We start from the raw sequence: 16,949 nt of genomic DNA, 5'->3' as shown, positions 1-16,949 counted from the left end.
CACTCTTAAGAATCGGAAAATATTCCAGCATAATATGCTAGAGTTCGAATATTTTATATGTGAGCTCCATCAAAATATGCTCGAATTTTATAATGTGTTGGAGTTCCATCATAATATGCTAGAAGTTTATATGCAGGAGCTCCATAATCCCACATATTATGCTGGAACTTTCTGTGTGCTGGAGTTCCAACAAAATGTACTGGAAGTTTATACGCAGGAGCTCCATAATCCTGTATATTATGCTGGAACTTTTCGTGTTTCAGCAAAACAATGGCTATTTTTAATGACTTGACAAACAATGATTATTTTTCGATTACCAATCCGACAAATGGCCGTGCTATTTTTACGACAGAATCCAGATCCTTCTAAATGCAAATTCAATATCAACGATTCAAACTAAATGCCATCAATATCAGCAAAGTCAAAGATTAGGTAAATTATCTTTCTTAGAATATGTTCTAAGGAATTACATTATTATACTTCATAGTAGTGAAAATTCTTTTGATGCACAAAATAAATCTTTTTAATTTAATATGGTCGCCTGCTCATGAGATTGCTAAAAAAATAGTATCTTGTCTTACGATTTTACTGGACAATGCATGTTAAACTTAAGTACTTAACTTTGACTTATAACAAGACATTTTAATTACGACAAAGAAAATTTAACTTTTCCTGATTCGGTGGTGACTTTCTTGTCTAAACTATATATGTATGAGTCAAGAAATAAAAAAGCAAATATATTTTCGTACTAGAAATTGACTTTTTCCTACTTTAATATTCAGCCGTACGTGTGACTGACTTATTTTATCAAATGCCAGAATTTTTGTTTCTTAACATCCAAAAGAATACAAATCACAAAGTAAACAAAATAGCATTTCATGAAAAAGCTTGCATTCACATTGTTACATAACGACCGAAAGATTTGATAGAATGGTTGGGTGGGATCCTTCACGCTTAATTGAGTCTCGAGTTTGAGTTCTGAATAAAGTCCACGATTAGACAATATTCGTCCTTAGTAACAAATTTACATTAATATGTGGGCGTTTGGACATAAGAATTGTGAAATTTGAGAAAAAAAGCATGTAATTTTTTTTTAGTGAAATTAGAGTTGTGTTTGGATATGAATATAATTTGGAGCTATTTTTTGAATTTTTATGAGTGATTTAAAGTGAAAATTTCAATTTTTTTTTTTGGAGTTTTAAATTTTCTAAAAATTCCGAATTTCAACTTCAAGTGAAATTTAAAATTTTATCTCCAAACGCTGATTCGGAAAAGTAAAAAAAAATGAATTTTTTTATGGCCAAAAGGACCCATATATATTTCCTCGTTGCGGTGAAAATTCTTTGGAATCTGACACTTCTCTTTCTCCTTTTTCCACATAGAGAAATAATTCATTTAAAGAGTTCCTCTTTAGGGAATATATTTAGGCACTGCAATACTTTATCGTGCAAAAGAGAGTTTATCAAAATTTTAATAAGGATTTTGGTTTGTGAATATATAAAGTGGGCGTTTAATTTAGACATAAGAATTGTAAAATTCTGAAAAAATTAAAAAAATATAAAATATAAAATCAAGTATAAATAGTATTTGAAAATTAGAGTTGTGTTTGGACATGAATATAATTTTGGTTTGTTCTTGAATTTTTGCGAGTGATCTGAATGAAAAAATTTTGAAAAAAAGATTTTTGGAGTTTTTAAAATTTTTGAAAAATTTCAAAATTCATCTTCAAGTGAAAATTAAAAATTTTATGGCCGAACACTAATTTCGAAAAAAAGGTGAAAAATTTTCCATGGCCAAACGGATCAAAGAGTAACAAATATGTAAGTGGCCTTAGAAACTTCGTTTTCCTAATATCTCATAAGTTAAATCTCAACATATGAACTAAATTTTTTCCCCATATGTCCATCTTTTTTTTCTCTATTCGATGCCTAAGAATTAGTCATATATGATAAAAAAAAAACTCAATTTCAAGAAGATACATTCTCATTGTGACAATTGTCATGAATTAGGATGTTTTAATTTCCCTTGTTTTTTCCCCATTGTGGTTTTTTGTCTCTTATCTCCTTCTACACTTTCCTTCCTTTTTCCTCCTCTCTACTTAGCCATATAAATACCCCATGTGTACTCTTTGTTCCAACTCCCAACTCTTCTTATTCCTTCCTTATTTTTCTCGATTAATTTAATTTGATCAAAACTTAGTTATACATATTTCTAAAGTAATGATGATAGAGTCTTGGAATCCTCCTCTCTTACATGACTACTCTAAGCTTTCACGACTTAACAGTCACGACGATGGTGGGGCAAACCTCAGCGCGAAACTGATGATGGAAGAATGTGAACCTCCGCTGATAGATCTCAGCTGTCTGAAAAGTAAAGATGAGAGACAAAAGATTAGTTGCGAAAATGCCATAGCCAAGGCTTCATCTGAATGGGGTTTTTTTCAAGTTGTGAACCATGGTGTGAGTCTTGAATTACTTAGGAAAATGAGGAGAGAACAAATGAAGTTATTTAAGGCACCTTTTCAAATGAAAGCTAATTGTGGGATTTTAAATAATTCTTATAGATGGGGAAATTCAACAGCTACTTGTCCTAACCAATTTTCTTGGTCAGAAGCTTTTCATATTCCTTTAACAAAGATTTCAGAAGCTGATTGTTATGGAGAGTTCACAACTTTAAGGTAATTATCAATTAGATAGAGATTAATTTTATCGCCTCTCGTTCAATTCTTAAAAAAAATAAAAAAATTAGAGGCGAATTTAGAATAAACAGTTTCAAACTGGACTTGAAGACAAAATTTTGATAAGCTTAGGTAGTTTCACCTTGTCTCATTCAAGTTTGGCATTTCTCTTTCTCCTTTTATTTTTCATATCACTCTTTACTACTTTGTCTAGTTTTCCCCCCTCAAACATTTAGAAGAAATAGATTACTTATTTTAATTATTATGGTAAATATTCTTAGAGTATTATCACTTTGAGCTCGTGCCAGAAATTATTTATATTTGGTAGTCAAAAAAGTGTATAATTTTTGTATATATATACATTTATATACGAAAATTATACAAATTTAATACATTTTTTCGGCTATTATTTTTACAACGGCTATGCAGTGTCATTTTTCCAATATTCTTCATAAAAGTACACATGCACATGCAAACTACATACTATATATAAGAGAGAGACAGAGATACTATATATAAGAGAGAGACAGAGAGAATATTGTAGGAATATTATATAATATTAAAAGAAATTTTTATTTCTTTTCTTCCTAAACCATTGTATGTTTTACATTTTCACTTCATATTTGTGTGTGTGTTGTGGGAGGTTTGGGGGGGGGGGGATGGGGGGAGGTTGTCCATAAATAGTACTCCGTAGAAAATTGTTGTAGGATTTGAAGACCGGCCAGTATCAAGATTTTCACATTGGAGTTATATATACTAACAATGTAAAGGATGTTTACACTCAGTAACATTAAACTGTATCGGTTATAGTAGTTTATTAATGTATCTTTTAGGTTATCGTATTAAACAATGTTAGTAAGAGTTACATATTGTTACAGGTCAACTCAACCGGATGATATAAAAACATTATAATTTGTCTAAAACTCGGTTAGATATATAATGTCTCTTCAACTCTTTGTTTATAGGGAAGTGATGGTGGAATATGCAGCTGCAATGCAAGACCTAGCCAAATCACTTGCTGGAGTTCTTGTAAGAAACTTAGGTCAAAGAGATAATCTAATCAAAGGAATTTGCAATGAGAGTTCATGTTTTCTTAGACTCAATCACTATCCACCTTGTCAAATTTCTCCAGAAATATTTGGATTAGTACCACATACAGATAGTGATTTTTTGACCATTTTACATCAAGATCGTGTTGGTGGACTTCAACTAATGAAAGACTCCAAATGGGTTGCTGTCAAACCTAACCAAAATGCACTTATTGTCAACATTGGAGATCTTTTTCAGGTACACTTTTTTATCAATTTTATATGGCTATCACTTTTTTTTTTTTTTTGGAAATTAATGGAGCGAAATGACTAAGTGAGGATGACTTGGTTAAAGTACCTCATGATATCTCCTAAAGCGAAATAGGCACGCGCACATGTATAGAGTCTGTTTAAGTCGTGCAAAATAACGCCTAATTTAATATAGTACCTTACCTTCCATCGATTGATGGTCTCAAGTTATAAGGAAGTGAGAGAAATAATAACGAGAAGAAAGAAATCTCTCGCTTGGTTTATTAAAAAAAAATAAAAATTGGGTAGTTTTGTTTTTAGTTTTTTTTTTTTAGTATTTTGCGAGTGACAAAAGTGAAAAATATTTGTTTAAACTATCTTTATTCTCCCTTAAGAGTCACACTTAATTAACGCTCAAAAAAATATTTATTGCAAAAAAGAATGCACCACCAAATGATAGTAGTTTTTTGTTTCCAGAAGATATTAGGGGTATTATTATTTTTAGCCCGCGCCAGAAACTATTTACATCTAGTAGCTGAAAAGTGTATAAAACTTGTATAATTTTTGTATATAACATACATAATGTATATATATATATATATATATATATAAATTTTATATTTTTTTCGGCTATTATTTTTACAGCGTCTATATATATAGTGTCATTTTCCCAAGATATTACTCCTCTATTCAAATAGGTGAAAGAATTGAATATATCAGGGTCAAATTGTCTAATTCTTGGATTGAATTTAAACATCGATTCAATTTTTTAAAATAATTAAACTTTTATATCTGAAAACTACAACAAAAGACATTAGAAAATGTCATTATCACCTTTTTATATAAATAACCAAAAGTCCAATTTCTTTATAAATGCTTTTTAATTGGTCAAGAAATTGCAGAACCAATGACCAAGAGTCCACTTTCTTTTTCACCCATATTCTCCCCAAATTGCCAGAGTCGCTAATATCTCATTGTCATTATATAAAAAAATAAAATTATCATCAGCCCAGATCAAAAACAACGTAGAAAAATTAAATTTTGGCATGTTATATTTGTCCAAGAATTGTACCCAACAAAGTCAATTCCTTCCCCATCGACAAAAAAAACACGACTATTTTGTCCATACTTGCCTAAGAGGAAACACTTATTTTCTCTTTGATTGGTGGCTAATCTCCAAATCATCACCAAGTTTTTGCATTTAATTAGTAAAATAATTGAAATGTGTACAATATAGTTTGGATATCTTAGTTATTTTAAAGAAAATGCATTCGGAAAAGGGGTAGGGGTAAAGTCTGCGCACACTACCCTCCCAGACCTCATTAGTGGGATTTTACTGGGTCGTTATTGTTGTATTAATCACGCAAATTCTATATCTTTCCTTTTTGTCCTTTATTTTGGTTAAAGAAAAGAAACATTAACTAAGTTGTTTTTGTAGTTGTAATAGTTGTAGTAATCGGCTCAAGGCAGATCCAGCCTACATCTTATGAGTTCATCCGAACTCAATAATTTTGGCTTGAACATTATAAATTATAGCTTTTGACACCAATAAATTAAAATCTTGTATTCGATCTCACAATATTCAAATCTTGTATATGCCTCTGACTATGCTAAGAATATATTTGTTCTTTTACTAAAATACACTATTTTGCATTAATAGACAAAATACATTGATGATTTACAACATCAAAATAAATGCAGGCTTGGAGCAATGATGTGTATAAAAGTGTGGAACACAAAGTGATGGCTAATGGAAAGATGGAGAGATTCTCAATTGCTTATTTCCTTTGCCCTTCTTATGATTCTTTAATTGGAAGCTGCAAAGAGCCCTCTATTTATAGGAAATTCACCTTTGGAGAATACAGATATCAGATTCAACAAGATGTCAAATTTATTGGACACAAAGTAGGCCTCTCAAGATTTCGTCTATAGCATTTTACACAGATAAGAGCAAAGAAAAAGAAAACATATATTTGAGGCCTAAGATTCCAGAAGAAAACCACAATTTTGAGGGAGTTGATACAAGAAAAGTTTTTTTTTGTTCTATTTCATTAGTATATGTATATATATATATATATATATATATATATATATATATATATATATATATATATATATAGATTGATTGACCTATATAGTTTTAATATTAAGGTAGACGAGAGATCCTTTTGTGTACTTTTTTTTGTTTGGGAGAGGAAAGTGAATGGAGACGTTATGTCATAGGCGCGTACATTAGAAAGGGAGAGTAAAGATTACTTTTGTACTATGTTGTTTGCAATTGTTCTAAGTTTGATGAATAAATATAAGAGTTACCTTTTACCATCCCTATTGTTTAATCTTTCACTATGTTGTACAGATTCCTAAAATTTCCACTTCCATCATTTAGACACTTTCAAATTGTTGCGTTTTGCTAGGCCAAATCCATAAATAAAAATATATCCGAAGTAACGTGGTCTGTGAGAATTCATACAATTGACTCCAACTTGTTTCACACTGAGGCGCTCTAAAACAAGATCCATAAATAAAGATATATCCTAATTAATATGGTAAGTGAAGATTTATATAATCGACTCCATCTTGTTTGACGCGAGGCAGAGTTGTTTTTGTAAAGATCTATCCGAATTACCCGACCAAGAGATGTATAAAACGAAAAGCAATCACAAGGTAGATTAAGCCACTCATTTACATAAATTTCAGATCACCAAAACTTGCTATTTCATGCATTTTACAGTCCTGTCTCAGCTATCTTAAAATATCAAGCAGGCCACCTACTTACAAATGAAACTTGAGAACAACCACTTGCCAAATCACCACCAGAAGCATATCCAAGATTTAAACTCTATGAGTTTAATTTTTAAAGTTTTTAGCATTAAACCCATCATATTTTTAAAGTTATGGGGTACATATCTACTATATATTTTTGCAATTTTAATGATTTTTTTAAATCTTACTCCGCGTCAAAAGTTATGTGTTCAATTGAACCGGTCGGTAATACACTACATCCGCCCCTGATCACAACATACGTGTCTAAAGAATCAGTTTGATGTTTGACCACATTGATAAATAGAAATTTCTGTATTCAATAAGATCATCAGTCATCACATGAAGTTCTTCATCAGCAGGATGAAGAATGTGATTTCACTCCCGTAGCTAACTCTGACATAAAATTATGGTATAGTTGACAAAAATATAATGCACAGCTATTGAGGCTTCTTTCTCTAAGTTCATTCATTTACATGGAAAAACATTTTTTCGTATAACTGGGAATCAAGTTTTCATAGTTACTGTACAACGATGAGATAAAGAAAATACTACTATGAAGAATCTACAAATAAACAAATACTCTGTCGTGGGATTTATAAGTAAACAAGTGAATGCTTGGGTGAAATTAGATAAATTATATTTGATCAAGTTTATTCTTCCAAATCCTCTACCTAATTACCTTCACAACTATTAGTCAAGAAGCAGAGCTACCTTGTCCTTGAGACTACTCTTCTTCTTTACCAAAACTGGGTGACCCTCAGAAGGATCGCTCTGGTTTTTCTTGTTTAGATCGTGAGCTAAACTCATCATGTCTTCTCTAACTAGTTCAACTCTCTTCTCCTCATGAGTTTTCTTCAACAAAGGGCCCAAAAACACATCTAACATGTCTTGAGTAGGATTCTCGGACATGTTAACCTTAGGAGGAGCATCTTCAACTCTTGTCTCTGTAATTGGAATACTATCAGAATGTCTTTCGTCTCTTCTCAAAGATTGATTGTCCAATTCACTGCAATTTAACGAGCCTGTTGACATGGAAATAACATCCTCCACTGGACCACTTTTTCCTTTGCCTGATGCAGCTTGCTCATTCTCATTCACATACTGCCAGGGAAGGGAAAAAAAAGATAACAACCAACGTCTCATATTTACTACAGAAGTGAAACAGCAACTGTTATACCAAACAACAAAAACCCTGAGACAATATATATCTTTTACAAATCATTCTCTACACTCGAAATATTAAGGGATCAAGCAAATCTTAAATTAAATCTTAAATTACAGGACTCTTGAAATCCTAGGAGTCTATTAGGATTTTTTGGAGATTACGCTACCATAAACCTTAACTCACACCTATATAAAGGAATACATATTCCCTTGAAGATGTGTCTCAAAATCCCATAAACTCTTGGGATATTCACAAAGAGATCAAAATATGGCCGAATACTTCTTGCCAATTAAATAGTTCAAGAAGCTGGTAATCAAATATATCCCCAGGAGGTCTGCATCATCCTAAATTCGAGAAATATGCAGCTTCAGCCCTCAAATCACGGTGATAATCAGGAGAGAAGAATCAAGGGAGAAACATAATTGTACTCGCAATTGATTAGTAAAAATATTTTTCTCTTATTTTGTGATTGCAGTTTATTTTTCATATGCTGAAAATTAGTTGCAAACAAATTGGCACACCCGGTGGGACCAGTTCTGCCCTTCATCTCTTCCTTCTGTAAATCGAAAACTCCAAGTTTCAAAACCATTTGTTGCGATGGTCGAGTACTTCAAGTCTCGTCTTAAAGTTTCGGCAAGCCTATACCCCGACAAACCTTGAAGTAGGGGGTATTTGTAGACTCGAAATTTTAAGGGATCAAGCCAAATCCTAAATTAAAGATACTACATGACTCTTGAAATCCTAAGAGTCTCTTAGGGTTTCTTGGAGATTACTCTACCCTAAACCCTAACTCACACCTATATAAAGGGATACACATTCCCTTGAAGAGGTGTCTCAAAATCCCAGAAACTATTGGGATATTCACAAAGAGATCAAAATATGGTCGGATACTTCTTGACAATCAAATAGTTCAAAAAGCTAGATATCAAATCCACAGGAGGAAGAAGAATAAAAAAAGAAATATAATTGTACTCACAATTGATTAGTAAAAATATTTTTCTCTTATTTTGTGATTGCAGTTTATTTTTCATATGTTGAAAATTAGTTGCAAACAAATTGGCACGCCCGGTGGGACCAGTTCTGCCCTTCATTTCTTCCTCATGTAAATCGAAAACTCCAAGTTTCAAAACCATTTGCTGCGATGGTCGAGTACTTCAAGTCTCGTCTTAAAGTTTCGGCAAGCCTATACCCCGACAAACCTTGAAGTAGGGGGTATTTGTAGACTCGAAATTTTAAGGGATCAAGCCAAATCCTAAATTAAAGATACTACATGACTCTTGAAATCCTAAGAGTCTCTTAGGGTTTCTTGGAGATTACTCTACCCTAAACCCTAACTCACACCTATATAAAGGAATACACATTCTCTTGAAGAGGTGTCTCAAAATCCCATAAACTCTTGGGATATTCACGAAGAGATCAAAATATGGCCGGATACTTTTTGACAATCAAATAGTTCAAGAAGCTGGAGATCAAATATATCCCCAGGAGGTCTGCATCATCCTACATTCGAGAAATACGCAGCTTCAACCCTCGAATCACGGAGATAATCAAGAGAGAAGAATCAAAAAAGAAACATAATTGTACTCACAATTGATTAGTAAAAATATTTTTCTCTTATTTTGTGATTGCAGTTTATTTTTCATATGTTGAAAATTAGTTGCAAACAAATTGGCACGCCCGGTGGGACCAGTTCTGCCCTTCATTTCTTCCTCATGTAAATCGAAAACTCCAAGTTTCAAAACCATTTGTTGCGATGGTCGAGTACTTCAAGTCTCGTCTTAAAGTTTCGGCAAGCCTATACCCCGACAAACCTTGAAGTAGGGGGTATTTGTAGACTCGAAATTTTAAGGGATCAAGCCAAATCCTAAATTAAAGATACTACATGACTCTTGAAATCCTAAGAGTCTCTTAGGGTTTCTTGGAGATTACTCTACCCTAAACCCTAACTCACACCTATATAAAGGAATACACATTCTCTTGAAGAGGTGTCTCAAAATCCCATAAACTCTTGGGATATTCACGAAGAGATCAAAATATGGCCGGATACTTTTTGACAATCAAATAGTTCAAGAAGCTGGAGATCAAATATATCCCCAGGAGGTCTGCATCATCCTACATTCGAGAAATACGCAGCTTCAACCCTCGAATCACGGAGATAATCAAGAGAGAAGAATCAAAAAAGAAACATAATTGTACTCACAATTGATTAGTAAAAATATTTTTCTCTTATTTTGTGATTGCAGTTTATTTTTCATATGTTGAAAATTAGTTGCAAACAAATTGGCACGCCCGGTGGGACTAGTTCTGCCCTTCATTTCTTCCTCCTGTAAATCGAAAACTCCAAGTTTCAAAACCATTTGTTGCGATGGTCGAGTACTTCAAGTCTCGTCTTAAAGTTTCGGCAAGCCTATACCCCGACAAACCTTGAAGTAGGGGGTATTTGTAGACTCGAAATTTTAAGGGATCAAGCCAAATCCTAAATTAAAGATACTACATGACTCTTGAAATCCTAAGAGTCTCTTAGGGTTTCTTGGAGATTACTCTACCCTAAACCCTAACTCACACCTATATAAAGGAATACACATTCTCTTGAAGAGGTGTCTCAAAATCCCATAAACTCTTGGGATATTCACGAAGAGATCAAAATATGGCCGGATACTTTTTGACAATCAAATAGTTCAAGAAGCTGGAGATCAAATATATCCCTAGGAGGTCTGCATCATCCTACATTCGAGAAATACGCAGCTTCAACCCTCGAATCACGGAGATAATCAGGAGAGAAGAATCAAGGGAGAAACATAATTGTACTCACAATTGATTAGTAAAAATATTTCTCTTATTTTGTGATTGCAGTTTATTTTTCATATGTTGAAAATTAGTTGCAAACACATTCAATGAGATGCCACAGATTAATAGCCTAGTTCCCTATTTTAAATAATAATCTAAGTAGTTCCACTAATTTTAAATAGCAAGTAAAGCTTTAGTAAATAATTCAGATGATCCAAAACTAAAGGATTTAAGTAACAACAATCACCTCCTTAGCAATGCTCAGTAAATCTTCAACAGTCAAATCTTCATCAGAATCCCCAGCATACTGCAAAAATGAACAGTAAAATTATCTGTGATACCACATTTCTTGGCCAAATGTGATCATTACTTTTAGATGGTAAAACTGAAGAATTGTTTTGGAGACCTCAAGAGATCTTAGCAGATCACCTCTTCCGCTATGCTCAGTAGATCTTCAACAGTCAAATCCTCATCATCTGTTTTTGGTGTTGACTCTTCAACATCGGCACAATTCTCCTTCCTGGAAGTTTTTACTTTCAGTTTCTGCCTCCTTAAACTAGGGCCAGCTTCATTAGAATTATCCTTCACGCTGCTGCATTTTCTCTTCCTTAAGCCACTTCTATCACTTGCTTTTGTTTTTGACTCTTCCATCTCACCTCCCTCAATCTTGGAATTCTTCATTTTTTGTTTCTGTCTTCTCAACATAGGCAACGTTCCATTACCATTTACCTTCATCCGGTCACGTTCACTCCCCATTAAACCGCTTTCATCATTACAATCATCATTTGATAGGTTTAACTTTCTTCTGCTTCTTTTTGTTGTCTGGCATACTGAAATCTTTGTGGAAGATTCCCCAGTGAATGCTTCCTTTTTGTCCTTAGTCTTTCTGTTTTTCAACCTGCTGCGCTTCTGTGTGACAATTTCCTCCTCTGTATTATTATTATTACTGTCTACATGATCAGTTTTGACTTTTTTCTTCACTTGATCAGCAGCAGATGTAGCAAACATCCACTGAGGCAACTGCCTTTTCTGACCCTTGTCAAGAACAATCCGATCATCCATTATTTCTTTTATTTTTCTTTTGCAGAATTACATCCAGTAAATGAATTTCCTGTAAAGCTAAAGCTACTCAGTCGACAAAAAGGGGGACGCTCAGAATATTCAAGCTAAAAGCTGTATTGAAAACAACTCAATCAGCTTGCACCAGCTTATACATGGTGGTGAAGTGACACAACTTTCATCAGCTCAAGATATATTTTTCCACTAAAAAGAATGATGAATTTAAGCATTCACCTTCTTCAAAATGCACCCTATAAAAATAGACAAAAGGAGAAAATGAATTCTCTTTCGGATGATGAAGCTTCAACCAGAAACTTTGGGCTTTATTATAGGAAAATTCCATATGAAATATTATTGATAAGCACCAAAGAATAAGTCTTAGAACCATATACTTTGAAGAGAAATGTTAAAATTTTCGAAATTTCTGCATAACATTTTTTCAAAATTGTAACTTCACACATAATCTACAAGATTTTTCTTCGAGTTGTTTCATCTGCGCAAACTCTTGAAAATGCAAAACCTTTCTAGAAAATATTTTCTTACAACTATTACTTCTAGTACCTACCAAACTGGTCCATTAAGCTTCTTTAATAATAGAGTCCAAAGACTAATAAGTTTGTCTGCAGCTGCTCTACTTCTTTTCTTCGCTCATAATTCACAAAAATAAGCAGAACCAACTATCAACTTTATAAGATGATATATATGAAATCAATCACATTGTTGTACTCTCTTAGCTATACTAAATCACATGAAAGCAGAAATCACAAAGACAACAACAAAATAAAGCAAAATAGCACCAAAATTTCAACGATTTACTCATTTACATAAAAGTCCAGCCAAGAAACAAGGGCTGATTAAGTATTTGGACATCGATTTAGAAATTATAGGTTCAGCGTTCAATTTCTATGCACTGAGAATGTAAACATTTTTTACACAACCATGTAATTTATTGTACTCTCTTAGCTATACTAAAACTTTTTTAAAGTTATATACACCGTCTGCGTACAGAATTATTTACACCATCAGGTCGCCCAAAGGATATCTGCATGTAAGCCTCCTTAAAGTGCGAGATTTGCAATCATAAAAATAAGACATGATACATGCTGCACTACGTATGCTTATCCATGCCTGGTGTTTACACCTAACTAAATAATTAACTTTAAGAATCAACAAATTAAAGTAAAATTGCATATCACTTAACCATGATTAAGTATTAAAAAGTGTATATGCAAGACATATGTCTAATATTCATTGGTGTATTTACCGGGAGCAGGTAAGTATTTACCATGGGTGACATGATGGTGTAAAATTGCTTAAAGTGAACAACATAAACTCAAATATTTATGGTAGTCATTAAATGGTGACTATTGACCTGCTATCACAAAGTAATAGTGTATAGTGGTACTCTGCATGAACTAACTTAAAATCCTGAAAAGTAATTCTACTTGCAGAAAAATCCACAAGAAAAGGAATTCTAAAAAATTGCAATTAATTGGCGAATTCTCTATTCGAGCAAATTTTTGAATTTATTTGTCGGAGAAGGAGAATGAGCTCAAAAATTGATTGATAAACATAGATAGTACCCGCAGAACAAGTGGAAGAAGAGCCGTACCTGTGCTGTGAGGGCAGTGAAGTTGCCGGCGATTTGATTCGACGGGAGAAAGTGCCGGCTGGTTCACCGGAGGCTGGATCCGTCGGCCTAGTTTAATTGCAGACGTCACTTAGTATAACGATGTTGAAAAGAAATTAGTGGGGTATAATATTGCAGCCCTATAATTTGTTACACCTCCAATACTATAGAATAGAATTTATGTTATCCTTATTTTTCTAAATGAATTTGAACCCCCGTACATAATAGAAATCCTACACACGAAAACTTTATTAACTAAGTAAACTTAAGATAGTTTAAAGTGAAAAAACAAATAACTAAACTAAATAAAAATAAGAAATTTTATATAGTAAAATATTATTATGCAAAACAAAATGCAAATACTTACGTGTTTAAATGTATGAGATTTATTCCTAATAAAATAGTATAAATAATACGATGTCATGTCTTATTTAAGAGATTTGAAGAGTACATGTTTCAAAAAAAGTTTATTTATTTAATTAAAAGGATAGCTAAATATTTCCAAAAAAATAGTTATCCTCTTAAATTCATAAAATTAAATACATAAAAAGTTTAAATTATTTTAAAATTTATTTTTTATAATTATATTGTATACTTTATAATTTTTCTAAACTAAATACTTAACATCCTAGTAAAATGAATATAGCATTATATTAATATTTTTGTAAGATTTTTATAATATGAAAACTATAAATATTTTATTTTAAAATACACGAAGACGGAAGAGTGTATTATATCTTCCATTTTTTTCGTACTTCCTATATTTCTTATACTGTTGTTATTTTTATTTTATGTTATGATATGTTATTTTATTTTGTTTTATATTATTTTATATTGAATCTATGGATAATACTAATATATCGTCTCTTGTCGCTTTCTTGAGCCGATGGTCTCCTGGAAACAGTCTCTCTGCCCCTCGGGGGAGGGATAAGGTATGCGTACCTATTACCCTCCCCAGACCCCACTAGTGGAATTATACTGGGTTGTTGTTGTTGTTGTTGTTGTTGTTGGGGTACTTAGTAAACTTCTTTTGAGAATTTCAATTGTGATACACAATTTAAAATATTAGAGTTAACTTTTTACAAATCAATCCACATAGTTCCTGTAGAATGATTTTGTTCTTTTCTTTTATTCTCTTTTTACAAATCATCCGCTTAGTGTTTGGAATTATCATATATTATAAGGCTTAATACATATATTTTTCTATTATTCTTAAATTTTATTAAATACATAAAAAAATTCAACGATAAAAATACCCACCAGGTCGGCCTCTATTTCTTTTGGATGTAAGTAAGTTATAAGATTTTTTTCTTAAGACGCTGTCTCGATTGTTCAAAGAGAGAACCTGAATTGTGGGGAGGTTTTTTGTGGTCTATCATAAGCTAGCGAGTAAATTCCTTGGATGGTCAACCAATTTATGAGAATAAACTATCAAAGCCACTTTTATTTTATTTAGGACAATAAAATCACCCAACAATTACCTTTTGACTCAAAAAATAAAAGCGCATATTTAGCATATGATGTCATATTAAAATTTTATTTTTTAATAATAAAATCTATTTGACTCATGACCCAAGTACCCATCTAACCTACTCAACAAGTAAATGGGTTTACTATCAATATATTATACCATGCCATATTAAAAATTTATTTTTTAATAATAAAATCTATTTAACCCATGACCCAAGTACTCATCTAACCTACCCAATAAGTAAATGGGTTTACTATCAATATATTATTGTTAAAAATAATTTTTTTTTAATTACATGCAAATCTAACACATTTACTGTTTATTCGTGTTAATATTAAGAAAGATTATTACTATTTTTTTATCTTTTGGGCAATGGTCTATGTTAAGCCGTCAATATATTAATCAAAGACAAATTACTATTTCTTGTCTTTGATATGAGTTTGATTACAGCATGATAATCTCACAAATCCTTAAATATTTTATCACATGAGTTAGTCCCCGGATGGAACATTGTGCAACGGCAACGGCTAATTTTTCACTATGATAATTGAGCATTTGTGCCTTCTCCTCTTTGTATAGGTCAAAATCTGACCATAGCAGTCGATCGAGCCGGGATCTTATCTAGGTGGCGAAATAGTGAAAGGTACCGCGACCGACCTTGGGGTCAAGTCATCGTCAACATGTGCCAAGGATGTTACTGTGCTTAAGCAACAATGAGGAGGACCGTTGCAGAGGGTCATGTTAGTCAAAGACCACTGAATGAAAGATTTCAGAAGCTATATATAGAGGGGGAAATTCCTGGAAATGGGGATCCTTTCTCTTGACTCTTTTTCCTACAATTTCTATTTTTATGTAAGCTCATTTTTTCTCTTAGGAGGGACAAGATTATGACATTAATAAATATGAGATGCTCCTACCTTTCATTTTTTCTCATTATATACTTGTAGATCTGAAGTTGATTATGTGGAAGATAAGATTTACTTTCTTTATTATCGATAATTGAGGTTGACAAAATATTCACAAACTTTTTTGTTCAAACAATTTGGCGCCCATCTGTGGGGATTTCTTAGCCAAATTCTTTAATCTCCTTCAAATCCAAAATCGGTGAAACATAATCACCCACCAGAAAGAGTGATAAATAAACCTCATTTACTAATCTAGATCATGATGCTACATAAAAACAGAAGTTACAACCAATACCCACGCAAAACCCACAAGAGGAGACGACACCTGCTGCGCAATCCTACAAAAGAACGGGCATACCCTGCCCTACTCTGACAATCCACCCCTACACCGGATGATCCATGAACAAGCTAAAGCAAACCCAACCCACGCGGAGCTAGGGCATTTTCAAAAAAAGAAAGGAGAGCCGAATATGGCCCCCGAATCTAAAAGTTACCAATCCATCAACCATTTAAACGCCAGATGGAACAAGCGATGCCATAAGGCTACCCTCGTTCATCGACTCATTGGATTGAGGTAAGGAAAATCTCATTTTGGTTTACTTTATGTTGTTTGCTTGAACAGAAACACAAGCGCCACATGGGCAAGCGAGCAAAAGAGCATCCCAACAAGAGAATGGAAGGAAAACTGCTACGGGATAACTGGAATATCGCCCATCTCACACTTCAACTTCTAGAAAACGACGTCCCTTGAGTGGTACTCCCTTTCCCACATCCAGGTGTTGTCCCCATTGGGTTTTCTCGGGGAGGTTTTGAACGAGGCAATAAGGGGGACGTCACCAGGTTCGAGGGATAATTCATCGCCCTGCCTACTGACGAGCCCTCCAGGCCTGACGATGAAGGAACTAGACAGGGAAATTCCAATATATGCATGAAATGGATGTTAGCACAATAGCAACGATCTATACTCTCTGACATTGCACTCTCCAATATAAAAAAAATTAAACAAACTGGGATTCACCCAGGAAACACAGAGGGTAAGCAAAACTGGGACTCCCCCAGAGGACACCCCAAACTCTCCAAAACTTGGGACTCATAACGGGTTAACATTTCGACGTCAGCTCGAAATAACACCCCTACGGCCAAGGGCCATCGCCAAGAAGAAGAGTTCGACCTTGTTCGAATCATATTGGGTTAACATTTCAATGTCAGCTCGAA

At 33.3% G+C, this 16,949-nt stretch overlaps 2 protein-coding genes across 3 annotated transcripts; one reads left to right on the top strand and one right to left on the bottom strand.

Annotated features, from left to right (window-relative positions):
- Positions 1-2,175: 2,175 nt before the first annotated feature.
- On the top strand, positions 2,176-5,951 carry LOC104245217 (gibberellin 2-beta-dioxygenase 6-like). Its single transcript, XM_009800795.2, has 3 exons — positions 2,176-2,677; positions 3,643-3,964; positions 5,656-5,951. Exons 1-3 carry the CDS (start codon positions 2,220-2,222, stop codon positions 5,884-5,886), a joined length of 1,011 nt encoding a protein of 336 aa, XP_009799097.1. The 5' UTR covers positions 2,176-2,219; the 3' UTR covers positions 5,887-5,951.
- A 1,235-nt stretch (positions 5,952-7,186) lies between these two features.
- On the bottom strand, positions 7,187-13,535 carry LOC104245216 (uncharacterized). Of its 2 annotated transcripts, none has more exons than XM_009800794.2 (4): positions 13,341-13,535; positions 11,099-11,780; positions 10,917-10,976; positions 7,187-7,818 (listed from the first exon to the last, which is right to left on the bottom strand). In XM_009800794.2, the coding sequence occupies exons 2-4, from the start codon at positions 11,729-11,731 to the stop codon at positions 7,408-7,410; spliced, it is 1,104 nt and encodes a 367-aa protein (XP_009799096.1). In that variant the 5' UTR covers positions 11,732-11,780; positions 13,341-13,535; the 3' UTR covers positions 7,187-7,407. The 2 variants fall into 2 exon arrangements, with proteins under 2 accessions (XP_009799096.1, XP_009799095.1); XM_009800793.2 differs by having other exon boundaries at positions 11,099-11,979; positions 13,341-13,453.
- Positions 13,536-16,949: the final 3,414 nt, after the last annotated feature.

This window comes from Nicotiana sylvestris, chromosome 4 (genome assembly GCF_000393655.2).
Source record: "Nicotiana sylvestris chromosome 4, ASM39365v2, whole genome shotgun sequence".
Taxonomy (NCBI): Eukaryota; Viridiplantae; Streptophyta; class Magnoliopsida; order Solanales; family Solanaceae; genus Nicotiana; species Nicotiana sylvestris.
Note: the sequence above shows the minus strand (reverse complement) of the source record. Positions and strands in the feature narration are given on the sequence as shown.